The following is a 16,999-nucleotide window of genomic DNA, read 5'->3' as shown; positions in this document are numbered from 1 at the left end:
TACTGGCTGAATGTGATTCACACAACACTAATATATGTTTGCAATTAACACCGGGCCTAATGCTGATTTGGACGCATGCTCAGCATAATTTATATATAAAAAAGCTGTCAATAAATTAGCATAATTACACCCATATGTTGATTCATAGGTATCTCAAAATCCATCCATCTCTGTACCTTTAGCATTTATGCCAAGTGTATATCAGGCTTATGTCAGGGATATATATGCACACAACCAGGACATAAGCCTAAGAGAAGTTTGTTAAAACATTTTTTGACCGTGAAAACCAAAGATGCCCTTATGCTTGATATGAAACAGTAGCAAACAATTATTATTAAATCCACTAATAAATGCAGGACCAATTAAATAATCACCTATCTGTTTCAGAGATGAATTCGCAATCAGAATAACTAACTAGTGCTGGTCACTATAATCATCACTGTGTATTTGCACCTGCCCTATAGCAGGTGCAAAAGCGGGATTTATACTTGCGATAAATCCTTTTCTCTGAGTCCATCTGGGGGACACTCCTTAACCATGGGGTTGAGTCGGGGGGAGGAGTCTGGCACCCAAAGAGTTAACTTTTTTCAGCTGACCGTATATAACCCCCGCCAATTCCCCACATACCTCAGTAAAGAAAACAACGAAAAAGACGGGGGGGGGGGGGATCACAGTGTCCCCCAGATGGAGTCAGAGAAAAGGATTTATCGCAAGTATAAATCCCGTTTTCTCTTTCATCCATCTGGGGGACACTCCTTAACCATGGGGACTTACAAAAGCAATCCCTCTGAATGGTGGGACCGCTCTGATCTCCTTGCACGTAGAACACTACGGCCAAAGGAGGCGTCCCCAGACGCAAATATATTAAATTGGTAAAATTTTGTAAAGGTATGTACCGAGGACCAGGTGGCTGCCCTGCACAGCTGGTCCGCCGTGGCTCCATTACGAGCCGCCCAAGACGCCCCAACCGACCGGGTAGAATGGGCAACAATACGGTTCAGCACAGGGAGATTAATACTGACATAAGCCTCCCTGATAGTCAGGGTAAGCCATCTGGCAATAGTTTGCTTAGATGCTGGCCATCCCCGTTTGGAAAAGTCAAACAACACAAATAGAGACTCTGTCTTACGTATCTTTGCAGCTCTCTTAACATATATACGTAATGCCCTCACTACGTCCAAATATTTATTTGTCTTTGTTCCAGGAGTCTGAGGCTCTTTTCTGAATACTGGACCAACTATATCCTGATTAATATGAAAACCTGAGACCACCTTAGGGAGAAAGGCCGGAATAGTCCTTAAAACTGCTCTATCCTCATGAAAAACCAGATAAGGTTCTTTGCAGGATAAAGCTCCCAGCTCCGAGACCCTTCTGGCCGAGGCGATAGCAAGTAGGAAGACTGTCTTCCATGTCAAGAACCGCCACTCTGCTGAGAGTAAAGGTTCAAAGGGAGGCTCCTGTAGCATGCTAAGGACCAGATTAAGATCCCAAGGCTCCGCAGGATGCACGTAGGGTGGCTGGATGTGAAGCACTCCCTGTAGAAAGGTCTTAACATCCGGAAGCTCCGCCAGCCTCCTGTGCAAATACACTGACAAAGCAGATACCTGAACCTTTAAGGTTCCAAGTTTAAGCCCCGCCTCTAAACCACACTGTAAGAAGGCAAGAAATCTAGCCAGACTAAAGGTTTTAGAATTGTAAGACTTCTTCTTACACCACTGAATATATATATGCCAAATACGGTGGTAAATTCTGGCTGAAACTGGCTTCCTGGCATTCAGGAAAGTGCCTATTACACCCCCCGAGAACCCTCTCGCTCTCCACAGACTGGATTCTAAGACCCTGCCATTAAATACAGCTGGTTCAGCCTCTGACGCAAGAACTGTCCCAGGGTCAGGCGATCTCTTCACAGCCCTACTGGCAGTACCAGAAAGACTGATCGATCCTCCGGACTGATTCTCCACAGGACCCTGTGGGGCAGGTTTTACCTGCAGCCCCAAGGCCTTGCTAGGACGTCCACTACCAGTGGATCCCTTGTTCTTGCGCAGAACTCTGGGACTTTCCTGTCTCTTGTTCGGTTTTTGTCCAGCAACCACCAGCTGAGGACCTACCTCCTCCACTGGTACCTCGAACACAGGAATGCTCCTCTGGGGTGAAACCCTGCTCAGGGTAAGGTCACGAAAGATGTCACCATCTTTCCCAGCAGCTTCAAAGACCTGGCTACTGACAGCCTCTTGTCTGACAGGATCCTGCCTGTGCACTCCATCTATGACCTCAACTTGTCCTGTGGAGACAAGATTCTGCTGCATACTAAGTCCCTCACTAGTCTCAAGAAAGTCCTTCTTAGACAAGGGATTCTCTGTGACCCTTTCAGACTCCAGAAGTTCGGTCATAGACTGAACAACCCGTCTGGCCTTAGTACCCCGAATAAGTGTGACTAAAACCTTTTCCCTTACTGGAAATTCTAAGCCTTAATAGCTTTGTTTAAAAGAAGCAAATCGACAGCCCTGAGCCCTTACTGATTTGACAGAAGCCAGCGAGGTAACTTTTTTCAAAACCTGAGGTGAGCTAGTCCCATGAATACTATCACGATATTCTGGGCCTACTCGTCTACCGAGGACCCTGTCTGCTGCTGGGCAAACCCAAGCAGCTGTCCTCCCACCCCACTTTCTGTAACCAGAGGTGGGTGGTAGTCATGCTGCTGGTCTATCCGGCAGCTTGGCGGAAGAAGCTCTCCGCGCCACAGGGGCAAAGGATGACCTTCCCCTACGGGACTGTCTCCTGGATTCCACGGCCCCTGGATTGGTAGTCTGGCCTCTGCCAGACCCGCCCCCATAAGGAGGCTGTCTGAAAGAACTAAACCTAGGCCTAGCCCTAGGTTTTGGAGTATTTACAGGCAAGGACGACTTCTTGCCCCCTGAAGCCTGTAAAGTCCAAGAGTCTAATTCTGGACCAAATAGCATCCCACCCGTATATGGGATGGATTCTAATGATCTTTTAGACTCTGAATCCGCATTCCAAGCCCTTAACCATAACGCCCTTCTAGCTACTACAGCTGTAGCTGAAATAGACGAAGCTTTGGAGGCCGAATTATGGAACGCTTCATATACATAGCCTGCTGCCTCCCTTAGCTGCATGGCCAGAGGCAGTAAATCTGAATCCTGCAAGGCAGACTCTAACTGCCCTGCCCAGACTTCCATGGCCCTAGCTACCCAGGTAGAGGACAACGCTGGCCTGAGGCTAGTACCGGCGGCCGAGAAGATCGACTTCAGCAGGGACTCTAGTTTCTTGTCAGTCGCGTCCTGTAAGGTTGCTGACCCGGGTACAGGTAGTGTAGTCTGACGAACCAATCTCGCCACAGGTGCATCCACCTTTGCCACCTGTTCCCAACGGGTCATATCCTCCTCCTGAAGGGGATACAGTATGCCAAACTTCCTTGGCATAGAGAACCTTTTATCTGGATATTTCCAAGAGGCCTCTACAATATCCCTCAACTCAGCTGAGGGAGGGAACCTGACCACCTGCTTAGAAGCCTTCTTAAAGAGGGAGCGGTCCAAGGACTTCGTCTCCTCTACTTCAGCAAACCCCAGGGTCTGACGAACTGCTCTTACCAGATCGTCCATACCCTGGTGCCTAGAGTTTCCTTCTGACTCTATAATGGACACATCTGAATCGTCCAACAATTCCCCCTCCTCCTCTGAGGAACTCTCAGAGTCTGACACTGACCACAGCGCTTTAGCTGTTTGTCTACGTCTTTTAACACTACGCTTGTGTCTGGGGTTCTCCAGTAGATGGGTAAGCCGGTCCAGGCCTTTAGCCACCGCTGACCAACCCACCTCTCCTATCTGGGAGACCCCCAGGAGGGCTGTGGATTGAAATAAACCAACCCCTGGGGAAAATGACTCATCTGTCATTCCTGCTGTTATACCCTAAGAAGCCACCGATGTAGATGGGATCTCAACTGGTTTAGATAACAGACCTACAAGGGTATTAACTCCCTGTGTTAAGGCGGCCACCCACTCAGGAGGATCTACCGTTATGGTGTAGGTGTCTATAGGCTGTTTCACAGGAGCCACGGTGCAGGCCGCACAGAGCCCCCCCTGATCCAGCCGTTCACTTGTTAATTTAACATTATGTTTGGTACGTGTTTGTCACTCACCGGACCGTGAGTGCCTCTTCCCGGACATTTAGGAACCGTGGCCGTCCTCCATCCTGAGGGTCTGCGCATGCGCAGCCCTTTCCTATACTTCAGTGTATGTCCCTTTAACTCAATTGGCAGATCAGGCAACACTCCCTATATTAAGCACCTGTGGTCAACACCACGTTGCCTGATCTTGGAGTCTCATTCCCCATGAGCCTCTGAAGGTGTTCCTGTGTTTCCTCGTGTATTCAGTGCTGCTGATTCCTGTGGTTTCCAAACCACTTCTACCTCTGTGGTTTCCTAACCACTTCTACTACTGTGGTTCCCATACCACTTCTACCATCAACTGTATCATCGTGACTGTTTGCTGATTCCTATCCGCTGCCTCCGTGCACTACAGTCTCCTATACCACTTCTACCATCAACTGTATCATCGTGACTGTTTGCTGATTCCTATCCGCTGCCTCCGTGCACTACAGTCTCCTATACCACTTCAACGCTATTATATTCCATTGTGACTGTTTGCTGATTCCTATCCGCTGCCTCCGTGCACTACAGTCTCCTATACCACTTCAACGCTATTATATTCCATAGTGACTGTTTGCTGATTCCTATCCGCTGCCTCCGTGCACTACAGCCTTCTCTCCTTATCCACTCACCTGTTCATCATCAAGTCTGTGAGCTGATTCCTATCCGCTGCCTCCGTGCACTACAGTCTCCAGCTGGCAACTCGCCTGTGTTCATCATCGTGCCTGTGAGCTGATTCCTATCCGCTGCCTCCGTGCACTACAGCCTCCAGCTGGCAACTCGCCTGTGTTCATCATCGTGACCGTGAGCTGATTTCTATCCGCTGCCTCCGTGCACTACAGCCTCCAGCTGGCAACTCGCCCGTGTTCATCATCGTGACTGCTAGCTGATTCCTATCCGCTGCTCCTGTGCACCTCAGCCTCATCTCATCTCTCCCGTGGGTCCTCAGAGTCCTGCTGCCGCTGCCAGTCCTATCGTCCATCTACTGCTGATCCGCTCTCCACGCCTTCCTGGTTCCCCTGGTCGCTACCCTCCTGTCAGCATTGGATTCGTGTCCCTGTTGGTCTACTTACCTGTGCGCTGCACCTACTAGACTCCTGCTTCTTACATCCAGGGACTTCTCATCCTGTCGGCCTCCTGCCGCCCAGGTATCACTGCACTCCTGTCTGACTGCCTTCTGAACCACGGTATGCATACTTCTCATTGACTGTGCTGGTGTATTGCATATCTTGCTGGACTGTGTTGGTTCTCCTCTGGAGTCTGCAATCCGCTGAGTCTTTGCCATCATTGACTGTGTTACCTTGTGCTGGATTACTTCAGAGACTTCCTACATTTGCAGACCTGTTCAGTCATTTATATATATTGTGCATATTACTGTGGATCGTGTTTAATGTGCCCGTGTACATCCTGTGTTGCAGTCTCTCCCCGTACACCTCCTCACATATATTTTCAGTGGTACAACTTGCTGAAGGCAGACCACTGATTCCTGTTCCGGTATCACCTGTTCCATTCCTCTCACATAGCAGTGGTACAACTTGCTACCGCAGACCACTGACTTCCCGGATACCTCCACTTGGATTCCATTCCTTCACTCAGACAGCGGTACCACTTGCTATCCGCAGACCGCTGACTCTCATCACCTCCTCGTTTCTGTTGGACATTCCTCCTCACTATAGCAGTGGTACAACTTGCTAACGCAGACCACTGACTACCTCCACTTGCCCTTGTCCATACAGTTCCTCGTGTATTATTACCTCCATATTACCAGTGCTGCTAGTCATAGACTTTCCTGAGCATCTCATCATCTACTATTGCCTGTTCCGTGATCACCCTGCTACCAGAGTACACTATTACCATCTACATTGCTCTGGTAAGCTTACCACCTGGTGATCCCTGGGTAAAGACTCCTAGTGCCCGTGACAGTGTTGTTTTGCTTTTATCTGCCATTACAAGATAAGAAAACTGAATCACGTTTCAAAATTCACAACACTTATCCAAATTATCAGAAAATACAGATTAGGTTATTTAACATATCATAATATTTCCGATTTAAATAAGACAGGCTTGGAGAACTCTATAGTTTTCACATAAACAACAGTTCTCTCAACACATCATTTGTCTTATGATATACATGTCTACACATGCACCCACATACACACAGAAGAGAAATAAAAGTGATACTCAGTGGGGAAGATATGTTTCAACAGTGCACTGCTCTTCCAATGACTGCTGCCACTGTCCTCCTTTTGAAGCTTGGCGCCAAAAGGGATCTTCCACGCGCTCACTCAGCAGGAGGGGGGGAGCGGTGTTCCTCAAACACATTCCCCTTCCACTGACTCTCCTTCTGTGTTATTTACTTTAACAGCGTTTTGCCCTCTCTGTTAACTTAGGGGAAAACCTGTTAGAATGTGTTCCCCCCTAGCGCTATCAATAGCGCGCCATCCTCAAGAAATCACTGCCATCCCATGGGAGGAGGAACTTGGTATACTCCAGCTGGCTTCCGGGGAACCTCAGCAGTAAAGGCGCTTCCTGCCTAATGGCAGCACCCGTCCTGCATCAGCGGGGAGAGTCTCTTGCCGACTGCTTCCCGCTGTGAGAAGCGTTTCATCCCTCTCTGTCAGTGGGGCCGCCCCCCCCCCCCCCCCCCGACAGGCGCTTCTCCCACGAGTCAGCTCCGTTGTGCACGGAGCCTCTTGCCGCTATCAAAAGAAAAAAACTGCCAAAGAAAAGGAAAAAAACCTATTACCAGTGAACTCTGTTCACTGTCTCTCTGGAGCTCTTCAGGTGCGACCTTCTACCAAGGGCACCCAATTCAAACTGAGGTATGTGGGGAATTGGCGGGGGTTATATGTTGTTAGCTGACAAAAGTTAACTCTTTGGGTGCCAGACTCCTCCCCACGACTCAACCCCATGGTTAAGGAGTGTCCCCCAGATGGATGAAAGAGAAATATATGGTTCCTGACAGGCATATGCTTCTCCATGCATACGCCTGTTTTAAATGTACACTATTTCCCGTTTCTACATTATTTTTCAGATTTGTGGATCTGACGAACTGATTGGAACCAAACAATTTATAAACTCAGCTATCAATACACCTATGATGGGTGAGTGTGATATACAAAACACCTTCACTTTTCATGCAATTATGAAGTGATACACACCATATGGGCTATTTATTGATTTAAGATCCCTTTGTGCCACTTTCATTAAAAAGGAGTTAAGTAGAACTGCCTGGGTCTCCTCTGCATTGTTGTTACTGGCTACTTCGGCATAGTGACCAAAGGCCTTAAATGTGCCTATCACTTGCCTTGCAGAGAGACATTTGCTGATGTTATAGTGTCTCCATAGGGTCCATCGTGAACTTTATTGCCCCGAAGACCTTCCGGATTATATTTTATGCCACGGCACCACTACCTAAGTCTGATGGAGTTGGCCACACAGTGAGGGATTCAGGACCTGATAGCAGGTAAGGTCAAACTGAGATGCATGGCTATCTTCATCAGACATCAGCTAGGATGAGTACTAGGCTCATGTAAGCTTGGCAGATGCATGAAGGGAAAACCTTGCCTGTGAATGTCAGCGATTCTCTCCTCCACACTCATGTATTTTCCATTGGGGAAGTATACCCCTGGGCCAACGTACTTTAGAGGCAAGGGCTAAACTTGCCCTATGTCAGTGCCCAGAATCACTCTTTATACTCTTCGGTCCATGATGGGACTGACTCACTATTTGATTACAGCACTACCAGTATATGTCGCCAACCAGGGAAGGGCTTCTGTGAGTCTGGTCATGAGGTGCTGGATCTGGGTCTATGAGAAATAGAATGCAGGAACTTCCAAGCTGTTCACACAGTTTTCTGACTGACCTTAGCTACAAAATTGCTGCTGTGACAGCCTGACATACATAACAATTTGTATGAAATAGCGACACACTAAAATATTGCCAATGTTATACAGCCCTTAGGGACTATTAACCGATCTAAGAAAATAAATTATGTAGAGACTTTAATGTCCATGTGAAAAGTTGAAAAAATAAAGTCTTTGAGACCAGATGTGAGCAAACACAAAACAATATATTAATTTATTATTAACTATTAAGTATATAATACAATAAAATATATGCCAAAAAAGCACATGGAAATGGACACACAAGTGCTGAGGAATATTCTATGGTTAACTTTATATGTTCTCAACCTCATTACAATTAGTAAGTCCAGCAATATCAGTATCCTGGATGCAATTCTATTGGACACTTATTGATCAAGGGTTGTGTATTCCATTAAATCCCAGAAGAATTTAGATTGCACAAAGAAGTTATCACAAGGTGTTCATGACTCATCAATCTTAGTGGATTTATCAAATCTTCTAAAAAGGAAATGTGGAGGTGTTGATCATAGCAACCAATCAGATTCGAACTATAATTACTCTAGTACATTATAGAAAATAATAGCTAGAATCTAATTGGTTACTATTGGCAACATATACACTTTTCCCTTTTCAAAAGGTTTGATAAATCTACCTTTTAGTTTTTCTTGCCACCACACAGGTCACGTCCTCAGGCCCGGCGCTCCCATTAGGCAAGGTTAGGCACTTGCCTAGGGCGCCGGGCTCTGGAGGGCGCCACAGAATGGTAAATTACTTTAAAACTGTGCGGCGACCGCTGACCATACCTGTCACGGCCGCCGCACAGCATTCAGATGCACGGGGAGGGGGGAAGAGGCTATTGCTCACCACCGCCGCCTCTCTGCTCCGTCTCCTCCCCTCCACTCACTAACTAGTGTCAGTGAGTGGAGGGGAGTAGACGGAGCAGAGAGGCGGCGGTGGTGAGACAAGGTAAGGAAAGACGGGGTGAGGGGGGAGTAGGGAGGAGGGCGCCGATTTTTACGGGGGGGGTGGGGGGGCGCTGATTTTGTAAAAATGCCTAGGGCGCCATGGACCCTAGCACCGGCCCTGCACGTCCTTACCATTGTATTATATAACATACCTGGCTAAACACTCTTCCTGCATAACATGGCTGAAGGAGAGTAGAATGCTCAGCAGTATTATTGGCTATAACAATTAACATTTATAACATTTATACATAAAAGTAAGAAGCACTAATTCATAATTCATTACCAGTAGCTGCAACATTAGTGGTATGGAATTAAATATTTCTTAACCTTAAAAAATTTTACTTCTAAAACGTTATCAGAGACACTGTTATTTAAATCTTATGTAGATGCTGTAATTCAAAACAATTATGACATATCTTTCAAATGAGCTTATCTAAAAACATGTTCTAGCTGCGAGGTATAGCACAGATTTCGTAAGGTTGTGGGGCGCTAATAGAACCGATTGAAGGAGTGAGGTCCAGTTTAGCTCCAGGAGGAGCCTTGAATGTGAAGTTTTGCAGCAGCGTCGTGAAGAACAAGAATAGCTCCATTTTAGCCATGTTTTCCCCAGCACAGCTTCTTTTACCTAGAAAGAACACACAAAGGAAACAATAATAGAAGCTAAATGCTACAGTAAATATTAATCACATTTTAACACTTAATATATTTATTTTCTCTGGTACTTATTCAGGTAACGGCACAATTTTTCCCTTTTTAAAGCAGTGTCAGTTTCGCATTAGATAACCTTTTATTTTGAAATCCACTCAAGAAAATGTTATATATAGTTTTTTTCCAGTACAGATTTTGAGTCCAAGAAACATAATTTTTTAATTTATTGGAATAATATATGGGAACAAATACAACTTAAGCTGAGATGCATCTAATTTTGAGTGAGACAGGTTTTGGAACACATTAGCTTTGAGAAACTTTGCACCTACATAAACCAGGTGCAAGTCTTGGAGCTGATGATTATGAATGATACATATTTGCTCTGGCCATATCTATATTGCTAGATTTAAGGTTACACGTGTCTTATGATGCAATTCGAAATACAGATGTGGTAAGATGCATCTTTGTTCAAATGCAAATGATGGCTGTAAAAATTACACAACCAGTGGACAAAATGTTTCACCTGTTTCTCTACAGTGCTATTGGAAGATACCACAAGTGAGCCTTATACTGTTGGATCTAAATGGAGCCTTTTTATAGTGTCAGCGGTTGCAGCATGAACAGCTGAGTGTCCTGCTCCTTTAAATCAGGTGGCCACTTGTGAAGATTCGAAGCCAACATGCTAGTTACCAGCAGAGAGACCACAAAGATGGAGTTGTTCAAATTCCTATATTACGATCTATATTCAGATTACATAGTAGAATTATTTGTTTCTTCTAGACTAAATTACACGTAAAGTAAAGTAGTAAAGTAGATGCTATCCATTTTTTGAATGATAACACACTGTTTCTAGATGGAATTCTAATCATCACCTAAAAGAACACACCCAGTTTCTACTACGATCATATTCATTTGGAGCATATTTTTCTATGTACTGTCGTTAAGGAATATTGGAGTCTTGGGGGTAAATCAAATTGCGATGTTTGCAAACGGCCGATATCGGAGACATTGCATGTTGAATTTAATGCAGCTATTGCTTTAATGGCAAGTTTTGCCTTTAAAGCCATTGCCACTTTAAATTTACCATGCAGATTCGCTGAATATTGGCGATTTGCTAAAAACGCTATTTGATACATTTACCCCTTGGAATTATTTAGGAACAGTAGCTGTTTTCCTGATTTTTGAGCTCCTGGCATTTAATTGCTCACTTAATGAGTTCCCAGCTCTGCTTTGTTTCAATATAAATATATATGCATGTACATTTACTGCTATTAATAACAGATTGTCGTTCTGTTTATAATTGTGGCATTTCTTCAATGTGCACTAATTTATTTATTAAATTATGTTTGAATAATTTAAATGTGTATTTTATACCGGATCTCCTATGTTTAAAATTGTTTACAAGGTTATTTGCATGCATATACTTTGACATTTGTTACATTTATTTTTTGGGGTTGGGATTCTTTTCTGCGCTGTTCACTTTTTTCATTTTGTGTAGAAATGTAATTGAGGCATCTTTATGTTGATATCTAAATTAGGCCCTATGGGTGTAAGCAGGATGATTTGTTCTGTGCATTTTGTTTTTACTTTCTTCATATTTATTACAATAACTTGTATGAACATATAGATATTTATATCAGTGGTGTACTGCAATATTAAAGGTGCGTAAAAAACCCATAGCTTCACCCTTTTCCAGACATAATCACTGTATTACAGACAATCCCTGAAGTGCCTCATATGAAACAGTAATGAGGGATCTAATAATGAAAATGTTTCATCTGGGTAAGCTCCCCATTAATAAACACCAATGACTTCACTACTGTGCATTTTAATTATAGTTTAATGCAAGTTGTGCTTATTAGTACTCAGTATCCCCAAAGGACAAACTATCAGACAGATGCAGCTCCAAATCAAAATCCAAAACCATTATCAAGAACGACAGATAACAGGCAAATTAAGGAAACAAGTTCAGTTTAAACACCAGAGAACTACAAGTAATAGTACATCACAGAACAAACCAGCACTACACTATAACTATATATGCGCATAATGCTTATCACTACTAACACCAGTGTTCCTCCTCCTTCTCATAGGATAACAGGCCCACACTGTAAAGCACCAGGGCTCTTTAGGACTCTCCTGGAGGAAAATTTCCTGTGTTTTAGACTCCGTTTTGCTGGTGCAGACAACGGGGTAAATGTATCAAGGTGCGATTTTGCAAATCCGGCGATTTTCTCGGGAGACTTGAAACTGGCAGATGTATGAAGCTGAGATTTCATATAAAATTGCCAGAGTTGTGTTTCTGTCAAAATCGCTATTTAAAAAATCGATCAAACTCCCGACTGCTTTAAAATACGCCAGATACAACATGCTTCATTCTAGCAGTGTGTTCTGTAAACACATCACTATTACACTGCCCTGCTATAGAGCTGGAGGTCCCGGCAACTGTCAAAAGTGATACAAATAAATAAAAGTTAAAAAAAAAGCGTGGGGTCCTCCCTCTATTCACTATTAACCCTAGTGCTGTCAGCCTACTACTGGTTACGTGACAAATCGGGGAAAAAGTTTGAGTAGGGTCCCCCCAATTTTCACATAACAAGCCCTAGGCAAACCAGACTGAGGTTGGTGGCACCATAGCAGGGGGACACATGGCAGGGGTCCCCCTGCCATAATGACAACCAACACCAGGCTGTTCAGCGCTGGGCTGGATTCCCTAGGGAGTGTGGTCTGCCAAAAAAATTAGAGGGTGCCCCATCTAGGGAGACTCAGCCCAGTGCTGAAATCACTAGGGCTCTTCCTACACCCCTAGGCGGTGGGTGTAAGGTATTAAACGGTGATATAAGTGTAAAAAAAATAAACGGACGCCATTCTGTTTTGTGGAACTACAAGTCCCAGCCAGCCAGGATGCCATAAATAGTGTGGGCATGCTGATACTTGTATAACTGCAAGCACCAGCATACCCATGGCAGCCAGGGAATGTTGGCACTTGGAGAACCACAAGTGCCAACATGCCCTGACACCCATGGCTGGCTGGGACCTGTAGTTCCACAAAAGAAAATGTTAAATAAACAACCATACCCTCATTTAAACTACATACATTTAATAAAAATAAAAAAAAACAATAAAAACACTATACACCCTCATTTATACCACATATTTTTATTAAAAATAATAAATCCCCATATACTCACCACTGATGTTTTCATTTGTTGTCAGCAGCTTATAATCCTAAAATGGTTGTAAACCAAGTCCAAAATAAATTTGTGGATTACAAATCTGGGGCCCTCCTGGCTGAAGAAAAGAAGACTTCAAACAACAAGGGGCCCTCCTGGCCAAGAAGAAATGAAGACTTCAATCAAGGGGGGCTTTTTGCCCCAAAAGAAGAGAAAACATTTCAAGCAGGGACCTTTGGATACAAATATTTTTGGGACATTTCAAGCCGGACTTTGGGAATTACAAATATATTTTGGACTTTGTTTACAGCCATTTTAGGATTAAAATCTGCTGACAACAGATGAAAACATCAGTGGTGAGTATATGGGGATTTATTATTTGTAATAAAAATATGTGGTATAAATGAGGGTGTTTAGTATCTTTTTTTGGGTTTTATTATTTTTATTAAATGTATGTGGTTTAAATGAGGGTGTGGTGATTTATTTAACATTTTCTTTTGTGGAACTACCGGTCCCAGCCAGCCATGGGTGTCAGGGCATGTTGGCACTTGTGGTTCTCCAAGTGCCAACATGCCCTGGCTGCCATTTTTATGCTGGAGCTTGTAGTTATACAAGTATCAGCTAGCAAACAGCGTGTTGTATCTGGCGTGTATAAAAAGCAAATTCAACTGAGTTTGCTTAAGCGCAGCTTCATGCATTTGAGACTTGTATAGCTGGAGTGGCAAACAGTCGGGAGTTTAATCTCTAGCGATTTTGACAGAAGCACAACTCTGGCAATTTTACATGAAATCTCAGCTTCATACATCTGCGAGTTTCAACTTTCCCGAGAAAATCACTGGATTTGCAAAATTGGACCTTGATACATTTACCACCAAATCTAAAACCAAGGAGAGAAACAGGGTCAAAACATCAGAGAACTAAAAGTAACAGTGTATCCAGTGCTATAGACTTATATAGGTGCATAACACCTATAATTTCTCATGAGCACAATGAGAACCCAGTGAGTGTTTGGCAGCCTCTGCAGTGGCACTGCTCAATAGAAGGATGTGTGATCACTCTCAGTATGTGAGCAGATTAATTTTCATTTTTTTTACAACTTATTTTCTGCACTTGTCATAATAAATAGTCAGTATGTTCATCCTGTCTAAGTAAAGTGTTGGATAATATCAAGTTTCTTCTCTCAAGCTGGGCTCCATACAGAAGTTTACCAAACAGGAACATTTCACTACTGACCAAAGACCAGTCAAGTAATATTACCAGGTAACCTTGTCTCCAAGACCCAAGTCTCATCAATGCATTTGTCATCAATAAAATCTGTCAGAATTAGTATTACCTATTGAGAAAGGTATAAATGCTTCATTCTTCTTAAAATGTCCTTCTGAGGTGAGAAAATGTTCCGGGTAAAACTCTTCTGGCTTATCAAAATAGGCGGCATCTTTCAGTACAGAGGTCAACAGTGGAAGAATAGTGGTCCCCTGGGGAAAAAATATTCAAAACTGTTCATTATGTAGCAGAAATACATAGTTAAAAACATGAATATTTTTATTGAACCCATACATTGCAGATATCGTTTTTAAGCCATAAGGTTGAAATACAAAGTCTTTAGCCAAATTGATCTTATTTGTGGATTGCCAAATTAAACACATCGAACCTGAGTCATTAAGGAGAGCAAAGCAAATAAAAGAAGTAACTTTGCATCTTGGCAGAACCATGTTGCGTTGGAGGGGGGTGATAAATTTAAAATGTTGGGACAGAATTAAAGGTGGGGTAGAGCATGTTCTAGATCAATTTTAATATTACAGTGTAAAAATAAAAATATCAAGTATTTTTCTACAACATGACAAAAAGGTCAGTATTTTCTTTATGTGCAAAATAAATTAATTTGCACCCCTTGCATTGTAACATGGTTTTGTGCAGGATCAAGTTTACTCCTTTTTTGCCTTGCTCTCCTTAATGACTCAGGCCCAACCACATATAACCAGAACACAGGGAACCCAAACAGTGTTTTTGACCGATGATTGCAAACACGCATGCCAAGGGAGTCATTGCCTTGTTCCATCCACTTGACTCTTACCTCATCATGCCACACTAACAGTTCCTTTCCATATCTTCTCCCAAACACTAGGGAAGCAATTTCTATAAGATTCCCTACTTTTTCACAGAGGAAAGCATCAATTATGTGTTAAATAATAAATCTAACTACTGTACATTATGTAAATATGACTGGTCACCTCATACAGTGAAGCTTCATGCCTCCATATATACTTGTTTTACTTCTAATTATTGGCACATCAGTGTATTCCCTAGAAACTGTACATCCAGTAGCCCATTGACAAAGGAACATTAACAGATAAAGTGGACATTATTGCAGTGAATATTGTAGTATAACAATCTATGAGCTTTGTAATTAACAAGACTGCAGATATACTGTGATTAATCCTTGGACATGCCACACTGTTCTCAGCAATACACTATAACTCATCTATGGTGAAATACAACACAGAGATCAGTACAGAGACCTAAAATAGGTAGGTTCCTTGTCAGAGTTTTATGTTTCCCTCCTCCAGATTAGAGGTCAGGTAAGGTGGCACTGAATACACATAATGATGGGCAACTCTGTGCTGTTATCCTTGTGCATTCCCAAGAGGGGCAGACAGGAATCTCTGACATCTACTGCTGTGTCACTGCGGAAGTGTGCTTGGGAAAGTCTACAGTCTGTAGATGGAATTGGTTTATGCATTGCTTCCAGGATAAGAGCTTCTTTAAGAGCCTTTAGGTCTACACAGAGAGCTAAATGGGAGTCAACTGCTTTTTATTGCTCTCTGTGTATAAAGAGAGCAGAACCGTAACTAGTGTGGTGCGGGCGGTGCTGTCGCCCCTCTGTGGCACTTAGTAAAACAAAAAAAAGAGAAAAAATTGTGGCCCCTCCCCCGACTCGTGGCACCCCTCCCCACGCGACTCGTGCAGGGGGGGGGCGCGAGTCGGGGAAGGGGGGCAGGGGGGTGGATTTACATCTATTTTATATTTTTTGTAGGAAAAGGACCATCATCAGCCCGAGCTAATCAGGGCCGCCCTGACTAACTAGTGGCCAGCCCCGGCATTGGTCTGCTTTCTTCTTCGTCCCTCCCCTTCCTGCTTCTCACCACTCTATTGCTACTCACTCAGCATGGGCTGTCAGTGTCTGGAGTAGCATGTTGGTTTTTTTCACTTTCCAAACTGCTGCAGACGCTGGAAGCTCTTATCAGTGTCTGAGCAGGGACGTCATAAAAACAAAACGGAATTGAGAGGGGGGAGAAAAAAATCACTGTTACACATCATCTTTGCATGCACCGCCAGGGAATAGCAGGATATGCAAGGTGGGAGTTACCAGACATCCTTTTTTTATCCTTCTTCCCCTGCACACTGCTGTGGATGACAGGTCACAGCGAACTGCCAAGTCTGTGAACAGTTCTACAGGATTGTCAGGGTATATGTACAGACAGCAGTGTGTTGATAGAGCAAACAGAATACATTCAGTGGAGAAGAGGTGGATGTTATACTTAACCCTATCTTTTTAGTCTGAGTCTATGTAAGTACTTGGATTATTTACACTAAATATCTATTTTGAACTAATGTTTGTTTTCTGAGATGTTCTGGTACCAGATATTATATGTTGAATTTAAAATCACTAGTAAAACAGATGGGGGGGTCATTTATGGTTTAAAATTCAGCAGAAGAGTTGAAATACTGAGTACAAAATGTTATGCACCTGCCCTTGAACACATAGAAAGATAAAATTAGCACTGAGGATCTTCATTAATTAACCATCCGTCCATTAATAAGCCACCAGTAGAAGTAATTCCCAACAAGATGCCACCAGCAGTAGAATTATTTATTAATGAAGTTGAAGTAGTAGTAATTGCCACAATACTGGGGCACCCTTGGGCTACTGAACTAAACCAAATGGCAGACAGTGTACCTGGTGTGCCACTTAAATGTTGGTGTGTGTGCTGTGCATATATATATTTATTTTTTTTAAACAAGGAAGGTGGTTAGTACCCTTTCCCTGGACCAGCCACCTTCCTTCCAGTGGTCACGAATCCGTTCCTCCTCCCCCTATATGTGGCCAATCCCATAAGAACTAGATGTCACACGGGACGCACACCATGTGACAGGTGCCATCGTTCCATGTGAGCAGAGAAG

The 16,999-nt window shown here is 43.6% G+C and overlaps 1 protein-coding gene across 2 annotated transcripts in view; it reads right to left on the bottom strand.

The window, feature by feature from the left end:
- Positions 1 to 8,320: 8,320 nt before the first annotated feature.
- LOC142143429 (cytochrome P450 2B19-like) overlaps positions 8,321 to 16,999 on the bottom strand; it is a 51,789-nt gene continuing 43,110 nt past the window's right edge. For both annotated transcript variants that reach the window (XM_075201269.1, XM_075201270.1), the window contains exons 9-10: positions 14,151 to 14,292; positions 8,321 to 9,621 (exon numbers count right to left, since the gene is read on the bottom strand). In XM_075201269.1, coding sequence (XP_075057370.1) covers positions 9,443 to 9,621; positions 14,151 to 14,292 — 321 coding nt within the window. In that variant the 3' untranslated portion in view covers positions 8,321 to 9,442. The remainder of the gene's footprint in view (positions 9,622 to 14,150; positions 14,293 to 16,999) is intronic.

This window comes from Mixophyes fleayi, chromosome 3 (assembly GCF_038048845.1).
Source record: "Mixophyes fleayi isolate aMixFle1 chromosome 3, aMixFle1.hap1, whole genome shotgun sequence".
In the NCBI taxonomy this organism is placed as follows: Eukaryota; Metazoa; Chordata; class Amphibia; order Anura; family Limnodynastidae; genus Mixophyes; species Mixophyes fleayi.
This window is presented reverse-complemented; position numbering and strand designations above follow the sequence as displayed.